Here is a 9226-nt window from a genome sequence, read left to right as displayed (position 1 = left end):
CCTGATTTTCGACAATTAACGTCAGTTTACAGCCTGTGAACGTCGCGTTCGTCTGTGCCACATATTGACGGAAACGAACCATGACGTATGTGGAGCTTGCGGAGGCATGCTGGCGCCGGCGCTAATGGCTCTAATTAGCATATGAATAGCAGCTCTGGGCGGCTTGAATGGCTTGAATTTCCTCACTCAGTATTGGTTGAAACTACTACATTGAAACAAGAAATATCACTCGTGATTGGTTGGCAGATCTGTTACTATTGGTCAACCTGGGTAATAAATTAATAAATTTAAACCCCCAAATTATAATAATTTTACACACATATATATAAAATTATGATTTGCATATTATTTTTTAATTGTATATATTCATGTGATATGCTATTATGTTTTATATTCATGTCATTGTTATCCTATGGACTACGCTATTATAACCATCAAGGACATTCATTTATTGAGGAAGGGAAAATATGCCAGGGACGTGCAGTTTATTCAAAGAAAGAGCTTTATTAGAACAAACACAAACACACAACCAAATGCAAAACGTTTGAGATCTGCCCACACAACAATAGGAAGCTCACGAGAAGCCCAGAATCCTACAGCACCATGAAGTCTCTGTTTTCCGCTTCAGAGCTGTAGGTAACTAGCGCCATTCTGTCTGTTTTCAGTCCATTTTTCAGACGTCTGTCGTGCGTTGCCCTGTTCTTTGGAATCGCCTCTAATCTCGATTGCAGCGTGGCACAGAGCTCGGCGAGCTCCTGGCTGGTCAAACAGTCCATCCAGACACCGCGCGAACGATGCCGTGTTCCTCATCAGACATCAGGTCTATGGTAGCGCACTTCCAAAGGCCCACCTCATCCTCAGCTAACACACTCTTTCTTGCTTGTAGCAGCTGTAAAACAAACAATAAAGACAATCAGTATTGCGCGATGTACTGCGTAAAATGCACCTGAAAAATAGTCACACTGACCAAAAACGAATCTAATAAATCTTACCCTCTTTCTTCTCAATCGACTCCGAGCTGAACTCTTCACAGCTTCTGCTTGCGATGCAAGAACTGGATGTTTGTACCTCCTGCGTACTGTCTCTCTGTCTTACATGCAGCTGGAAAACAATTAAATGAGTGTTATGACGAAGTTGTGAAGACGGCGTACTGCTTCCTGTAAAATGACCAGAAAAAGAAAACACTTTTATAAAGCAACTTACATTTGTTCTTTTACAAGGCTAATTTCAGCTTGTGCTACTTAAAAAGCTTTGCTTTAGGTTACTTTAGCTTAGATAACAGTCTTACCGCAATCTTAGGACTGGTCTTCTCTTAGGCACTCGTCTTCTCTTCTTAAAGTTAGTATCTTCCACACAGTTTTTCGACTCCAAAGCAAGCAACCTATCATCTATGGACAGCAACCTGGAGATTACTAAAGTTAACTGCTCGTTAAAATCGGCAGCAAGCTGACGAGATAGCCCACTGATTGCATTCAGCTGTTTCTTCCCGCCGGTGTTACGGATCAACTGGGGATCATGTTATCTGGGGACGGGCGCGTGCACGCAGCTAGTTTTACCTGGATTTACAGCAGATGTTAGACGAGGACAGATTCGTCACAGCGGATTTTCCACTGAACAGATTTAAAACGCTTTCCACATTATTGGTAAATGTTTGCATAATATCAGGCTCTGTGTTTTCCTCTGTCGCTGCTTTGCTGTATGTTTCAAACGCAGTTTAAGGGAATTTTTAATGTGGTTTCATTTCACAACACAGACCACGCCCACATTTTGTTACATTCTTTTCGATGAAAGTCGTATCCAATGACAATTACATTCAATAAATTACATTGTGTCGTATTAGTATCGGAATTTTTATTTTTAATAACTATTGTTTTTGTAATTTGCTTAGGGTATTTTTTAAATTATATATATATATATATATATATATATATATATATATATATATATATATATATATATATATATATATATATATATATATATATATATTACTCATAGCCTGTCATATTACCTTTCTCATATTAGCCTATTATATTCTATTATAATCTATTATATTGCCCACCCCTTGCCCACCTGCACATCCCAGCTGATATACAAGATTTGGGGGGTCATTCTGCATTTGAAAGTTTGAAAGGGTTTTAAATCTTCTAAATAAAGTAAAATGATTCAAAATCAAGTAATTTATATATGCCAAAGTCAACTTTAAACATATACAATGTAATTTTCAAACAGCAAAATTGTGGCCAGTGAAAATGCTGAGTGGCTAGTAACTTTGGAAAACCACTAACACGGTGGCCGGTGAGCAAAAAAGTTAATGTCAACCCCTGTATATATATATATATATATACACACACACACACACACACATATATATATATATATATATATATATATATATATATATATATATATATATATATATATATACGTGTTAACGCAAATTAATTTTAACAGCACTACATACATATATATATATATATATATATATATATATATATATATATATATATATATATATATATATATATATATATATATATATATATGTAGTGCCGTTAAAATTAATTTGCGTTAACACGTTCATTTTGACAGGCAATGATATATGATATATAAAGTTTGCTGATGTATGACGCCGCTTATTAGCAGGAGACCGCAATGATTGGTAAAAGTTGCGGTGATTGGTCAAAATTGCGAGTCGCACTGAATTCACGGGGACTGATTGCAAATGACAAACAATAAATAATCTAGAATACTTTCATCAAATATATAAATTCAAGCTTAAGTTTAAGATTTTACAATTAGGCTATACTGAGCCTGATCTATCTAAGAGATTTTCTTAGAAGGAAGTTAATACCTTTTAGAAAAATGTCACATGGGTTAAAACTCCTGCTACCCTGATTTGCATTTGTATAGCTCACAGCATGTACATTTACATGTTAAAGCCTCCCCTGGAGTTAAGGGAAGGGGGGTCTTGGGGGGGACAACTGCCAAGCAAGGCCCACGTCAATTTCTGACAATTCACGGCAGTTTTCGGTGTCGCCTGCAAACTGCCGTGTACAGTCGTAAACCTGATCTTCCACGGCAATCTACAGTGCCGCTTACTGACGAAAATCCCACTTTTCATGCAGTGAACTGCGCTGCGCATGACTAAAATTAGTGCAAAGGTACGTCAGGTAGGATGTCATGTGGAGCGAGCCTCTAGCCCTAAACTATGTGTGAAAATGTCTTCATCATCAACTTTTATTCAGTTTGCATCTTAGGACCATAAAGAGTTCATATGCAGTAAGACTCTAAAAAAAAAAAAAAAACATTCTGCGATTTGTAAATTCTGTGGTACATCTATAGGCAAAGGGAACAACTTCCAATTTCCATTGCCATGTGAAGCGAAAGGACAAAGAAAGGTAAGATTATGAACTAATAATTTCTTTATATGCATAAAATCTCAGCATTTTGACAGCTAATGCTTAGTAGTTACTCGTTCGTTGTAGAAGTCTGCAAGTGACTGCGCTCGTGCTCTCGCTTCTATTTTATGCTGTGTCCACCTGGCATCCGCCTGGTGATCGCGTTTTCCAGAAAGTCACATTGCTGCTACATTATTTGTCTCAACGGTGTTATTTTAATATATTTAATGTTTACAAAGTAGGACAAAAGTGTCACAGAGAAATTCAAACCTTGTTTAATTACAATAAAATGATGAGCATCTCCAACAAAAATGTCTGGCAGAAGGCCCCCCGCCCTCTCCCCCTCCGGCACGTTAACACTTTTGCATTAAAAAAACAGCAATTTTTCTGCAGTCACTCTTTTGCACACCCTCCGTAACTAAATGTTGTTATTCTAATGTTGTTTGTGTATTGTCCAAAGTTTAAGCTTAAACACTGGTTTATTAAAAAGGTTTTCGATGAGTGTGTACTGTACTGTGGATTTTATTTTTACCCCACATTAAAATGTACCACCCAGTAAATTGAAGTATTCGATTATCCACTGCTGTTACACAAAGGGATGATGAGAAAGTGCCTCTAAAACACACAGAGTGACTGCACATACAGAACTCTTACAGTGAACAATAGGCGTGACCATACTGCAAATATAGCCTACATATTTTTCTCTATTATTTTAATTATATTATTGATTTTAATCTTGAAGAGAAACTATAATTTTTGGTGCTCATCATATTTGCATGTTCATGACTACGTAATATTTGATTATTTATTATTAATATTAAGATATATTTCTTGAAAACGATAATTAGACACATATTAGCTCAGAATAAACAGACATTCAGTACACAAAGTTCTTTCTGCTCCGTTATATTTCCTTAAGTTCAAAACTTTAAACTTAGCAATAAAATAGCACAGTCAAATGAGTATGATCTGCATTACAGTTTTTCTCAATTGCTAAAACACTAAAACCCATCGGCTGAACAAATTTCTCAGTTGCCTGAACTCATTTAGCTAATTGTGCTGTCTGTTTTCAATACCTTAAACTATTTCACATGGTAAAACACAATTTGCAGATCTCACTTAGACTTTTCAGCAAAACTCTAAACACATTCTCATTGTCAAGACACATTCTGCTCTCTAATGCACATGTCATCCATACGGGTCAACACAAGTGGCAACAATCAAATAAAAATGGAGAACACAATGTCATTGATTGAACACAACCACTCAAAACTGATTTAACCTGTTTCAAATGATGAGACACAACCAATATAAGTACAGTGCATTGTAGGCTGTATACTGTACAATTAACAAATCGTATTGCCCTGAACATGTTGCTTTCCATTTGTTAACTCAGTAGGCTACTGACTGCTCAATAGATTTTGACTGGTTGCAGGTTCATATCAACAAAGAACAAAGGACAAGTTTGTGAGATGCAGAGTACAGTACTGTAAAAATCAGCCTAATCTAATGAAAATGCATATCTATAGCACAAATTGTATTTATCGTGCGATTTATATGCCAAAAGTTTTCGTGTGCTTATGATATGTACTTTATATTGTGTTATGTGCACATACTCAAAACAACTCAACCTACCCAATGGGGTGACAATGCAAATCATATGCACATAAAAAAAATAATTGTGCTGTATAAATCGCACAATAAATACAATTTGTGATGTATATGCATTTCATGAGAATGAGTTGGTAAAAATAGGGCTACAAGCAAGAGTAAGAACAAAAAATTGCAAAGCAAAGCAGAGTAGTAATAATTTTAGACCAATTTTGAGCTACCATGATCACAAGACAATGACAGAAAATATGAAATTTGTTTTGAGATTAAAAATGTACTTCTGCGTGAGAACTATGTTTTGAACAATGTGTTTTCTATTTTTTGCTGTATTGTTTACTGATTGCTTGATAGTGTTTATCATTTTGATCACTTTGTTAACGATTTGAGAGCAGTGTTTGATTTTGAACACAGGTAAAACTGTTTTGAGGCTAAAGTTTCATTTTGCAAGAGGAGCCAGAGGTTTTGTGAATAGTGCTTGAAGAGGTGGTGTTGTGTTTAATGATTTCAGAAAATGGAGCAAGGTTTCAGAAATAGTGTTTAAGCAATTGAGAAAAACTGTAATACCTTTTAAACATAATGAAATAAGGATCTTTTGAACGCTGCAATACATAAACTTGCCTTGCCTTGTGAATGTGGCTGATTAGCAATATCTGTATGTAAATTGTTAATTCTGTTGAATAAATGGATAATACTGTTTTTTCTTTCTTTTAAGGCTTACTGTGTACAAGAGAGGCTTGCATGCAGCAGAATCACCAGAAGTGCAAAGTATAAAATCATAATTTTGCACTGCTCCGCTGCATTACAGTCCTGACTCCAGTCGCCAAAGAGCTATCAGTCAATCAATAGTCAATGACTTGATAATTGGTTGTAACTTGCCTTTATCAATAATTGAGAATGAACACTTCCGCCACTTTCTTCACACACTGGATGTGAAGTATGTGCCCATTTCAAGAACAACACTTGCTGAAAATTGTATTCCAGATTTAGTTGGAAAGGTTAAGATGCATATTTGTGAAACGTTGAAGAAACACAGCTCCATCTCCGTAACTGTTGATATATGGTCACACTGAACCTTGCGCTCATTTCTTGGAGTTACTGCACATGTTTGCAATACTAGTGAGGAGGATGCTTACAGGCTGGACTCATTTCTTTTAGATTGTAGACATTTTCCAAGTAGACACACTGGTGAAAACATTTCAATGGCATTTGATGACATAACAGAGGTGTACGGGATTACAAGCAAGATTGACTACATCATAACAGATAATGCTGCAAACATGAAATGTGCCTTTTAAGTGAAGTTACCTCAGCAAACTGTTGACCCTGCAGATGACAATGTGGAAGAAATGGACAGATTGGATGATGAGGAGCTGTGGGAGGATTTAGACAACCACCAGGAAACCATGTTAGACATGGCCAGGTCAAGACAAAGATTGTCATGCTTTGCCCACTCTCTTCAGCTGGTGATTGGTGATGGACTTAAGGAAGCCAAATGCATATCCCTGGCCGTAGCAAAAGCATCTAAGCTCACTTCTCTACTGCATAGCAGCACTACATTCAAGAGCCACTTCGAAGCTATTTTGTTACTATAGAAGAATAAAACGTCATCAGCCTGCGCTAGTGATAACAGAGAGCAAAATGAATCACACTTTGTCAACTTTATGTGCGCTGAAAAAATAAGAATCTAAAGAGGCGAATATGGATGCAGTCAAGGCTAGGGAAAAGTTGACAGTTTATTACGTTCATGTCAGTGTGATTTGTACTGATCTTTTATGATTGTCGAAATAACAGTCTGTAGCAGGCATTAAATAAAAATTAAAAAGAAATCACAATAAGAAACAAGTCTGCAAATAAAACTGACTACAACCAATCTTGTTAAGTGTATCATCTATACACTCCCCTTTCTCTCAGAAAACTAATTAACACAAGTCTGGAGAACCATTAAGCTTGTCAAAAAAGGGTGGAGCCACTGCAATTTCCTGCTCTAGAAAAAGCCACAACAGGCGTGCAACAGGCATTTCATGGCTCTCAAAGTTTAGTCATGATGGAATTAATCTATGTTGAATTGCTGTTGCTTGTTGCACTTGGCTTGTCTTTGGCACAGCAGTCAGGATCTCAACAAGGCCAGGATCCCTTAAGATTCCTACAACAACAGTCACCAGTTTTAGCTCCTCAGCGAGCTTTCCAAAAGTCACAGTTATCCTCTTCACTGCGGCCTGTGAGACCTGTGACGAGCCCTGCTGTGGTAAACCAATGGAAGCTTCAAGAACCTGGAAGTAGTCAGTCTAAACAGCTAATGGTGACTCCTCTGGCACCTTTGACCTGGCATTTTCCTATAGTTTTGGAAGAGCCCCAACAGCCAGCTGTGCCTTTTGAGTTGCATGTACCGACCCCTGCTCAGAGTATTTCAGTACAATGTGGGGAGAGATTTGTCCATGTGGAGGTTAAGAAGGACTTCTTTGGGACTGGTCAGCTAGTTAATCCTTCATTCCTCAGTTTAGGAGGTTGTGCAGCGGTTGGGGAGGATCCAAACGCTCAAGTGCTTATCTTTGAGTATGAGCTCCAGACATGTGGCAGCACTCCGACGGTGGGTGATTGGTTATGAGTCTTGTAACTATAGTAATTGAGAGTAGAAGCTGGCTTACTGCTTGGACTGATTCTTGGTTTGCTTTCAGATGATTGATGATGAGCTGGTGTATAAATTCTCCCTCATCTACACTCCTGAGGCTTTAGAAGGAACTCCTATTGTAAGAACTGATGCAGCAGCTGTTGGAATTGAGTGCCACTATTCAAGGTATTAAGGTTGTTTATTTATTTTTTGTTAAATGTTTCAATGCTTGTTGCTGAACCATGCCTTATTCCTCTGTTTAGGTTGCACAATGTTAGCAGTAATTTTTTAATGCCCAATTGGGTTCCTTTTGCGGCCACAAAGGTTGCAGAGGAAGTTCTGGTGTTCTCCTTAAAGCTCATGACTGGTAAGTTTAATTTTTTTTCAATTTTCTTAATTTACAAATGTCACTGACTCTCTTTTGGTGTCCTTGCAGATGACTGGGTGTTTGAGAGGCCATCCAATCACTTCTATTTGGGGCAATCCTTGAATTTTGAAGCTTCTGTTAAGCAGTACAACCATGTTCCTCTGCGACTTTTTGTAGATGATTGTGTGGCTACTGCAGTCCCTGATGTGACAGCTGCTCCGCGATATTCATTTATTGAGAACCATGGGTAAATGAGGATTAGCTTCTCGAACTCCAATGTGTGGCCAGAGCCTAAGTGTCTTCTCTTAATACAGGTGTCTGGTTGATGCAAAGCTTACGGGATCTACTTCCGGGTTTATGCACAGAGTTCAGAATGACAAACTATTATTTCGCTTGGAGTCTTTCAAATTCCAGCAAGCAAACAGTGGTTTGGTATGTAATGGTACTGAATTTCTGTAAGATAAAGGTTCGTCCCTATTATATAAATTTATTTTGTAGGTATACGTCACATGTTCTTTGAGGGCAGTTATGGCTTCAACCCCCATAAGTCAAGAGAACAAGGCTTGCTCCTTTGCCAATGGGTATGTCCTGACAGAATATGTGCACACTAGATGAGATCAGACTAGGTAACCTTTTTTGCTTTTTTTTAAGATGGCTTTCTGCAGATGACAATGACCAGATGTGCATGTGCTGTGACTCGACATGTGGCTTTAGCAGGAAAGGGCGAGCCCTGTCAGATTCAGGTGAAGATGTGTCCTAAGCTCTGGGCTTTTTTTTCTGCATGAATGCTAGCTATATATTGACTATTTCTTCCCTCTCCTCCTAGGCCTTGTTTCAGAAGGAAAAGCAACAATTGGCCCCATTGTAGTTGCTGATGTACATCAATTGCATGTCTAATAAAGATCTGGAATGAACCCTGTGGCTTATTTTTTTTTTCATTCTAGAGGACTGTTGGTTTCGTTACATGCTTGTGGCCTTGATCCAGGTTCTGGGAGAAGCCAGACTCAGTCAATTGACCAGGTCTCCTCTGGCCATGTCTTTGAATGCCTTGTAGTTGCATGCATCCTGACACTTTAAACTGTCCTGCCACAATTGGCTTCCCCATTTTCACACTCTTTACACCAAGATCTTTCACAAGGAGACCTCTTATGTTTTTGTCCATGCAGGTTTAATTGTTATAAAACCATTTAAGAACTAGGAGTGAACACTTCGATTTAACAATTCTTAAAGACAGATGCT

The 9226-nt window shown here is 37.8% G+C and overlaps 1 protein-coding gene and 1 long non-coding RNA gene across 2 annotated transcripts; one reads left to right on the top strand and one right to left on the bottom strand.

Annotated features, from left to right (window-relative positions):
* Positions 1–620: 620 nt before the first annotated feature.
* LOC137041892 (uncharacterized) lies at positions 621–1884 on the bottom strand. The gene is made up of 3 exons (XR_010898172.1): positions 1289–1884; positions 993–1101; positions 621–889 (listed from the first exon to the last, which is right to left on the bottom strand). It is a non-coding gene; the product is annotated as an uncharacterized lncRNA (long non-coding RNA).
* A 5129-nt stretch (positions 1885–7013) lies between these two features.
* LOC137041891 (zona pellucida sperm-binding protein 3-like) lies at positions 7014–8901 on the top strand. Its single transcript, XM_067418565.1, has 8 exons — positions 7014–7599; positions 7688–7806; positions 7884–7987; positions 8057–8234; positions 8302–8419; positions 8486–8568; positions 8639–8730; positions 8814–8901. Exons 1-8 carry the CDS (start codon positions 7054–7056, stop codon positions 8882–8884), a joined length of 1311 nt encoding a protein of 436 aa, XP_067274666.1. The 5' UTR covers positions 7014–7053; the 3' UTR covers positions 8885–8901.
* Positions 8902–9226: the final 325 nt, after the last annotated feature.

Source organism: Pseudorasbora parva, chromosome 15 (assembly GCF_024679245.1).
Source record: "Pseudorasbora parva isolate DD20220531a chromosome 15, ASM2467924v1, whole genome shotgun sequence".
Taxonomy (NCBI): Eukaryota; Metazoa; Chordata; class Actinopteri; order Cypriniformes; family Gobionidae; genus Pseudorasbora; species Pseudorasbora parva.
Note: the sequence above shows the minus strand (reverse complement) of the source record. Positions and strands in the feature narration are given on the sequence as shown.

Excerpts from the sequence above, each read along its gene's own strand:
- LOC137041891 (XM_067418565.1), top strand. The coding sequence starts at position 7,054 with ATGATGGAATTAATCTATGTTGAATTGCTGTTGCTTGTTGCACTTGGC. Across the intron at positions 7,988-8,056 it reads CTCCTTAAAGCTCATGACTG|ATGACTGGGTGTTTGAGAGG; the intron begins GTAAGTTTAATT and ends GTGTCCTTGCAG. Across the intron at positions 8,569-8,638 it reads GCTTGCTCCTTTGCCAATGG|ATGGCTTTCTGCAGATGACA; the intron begins GTATGTCCTGAC and ends CTTTTTTTTAAG.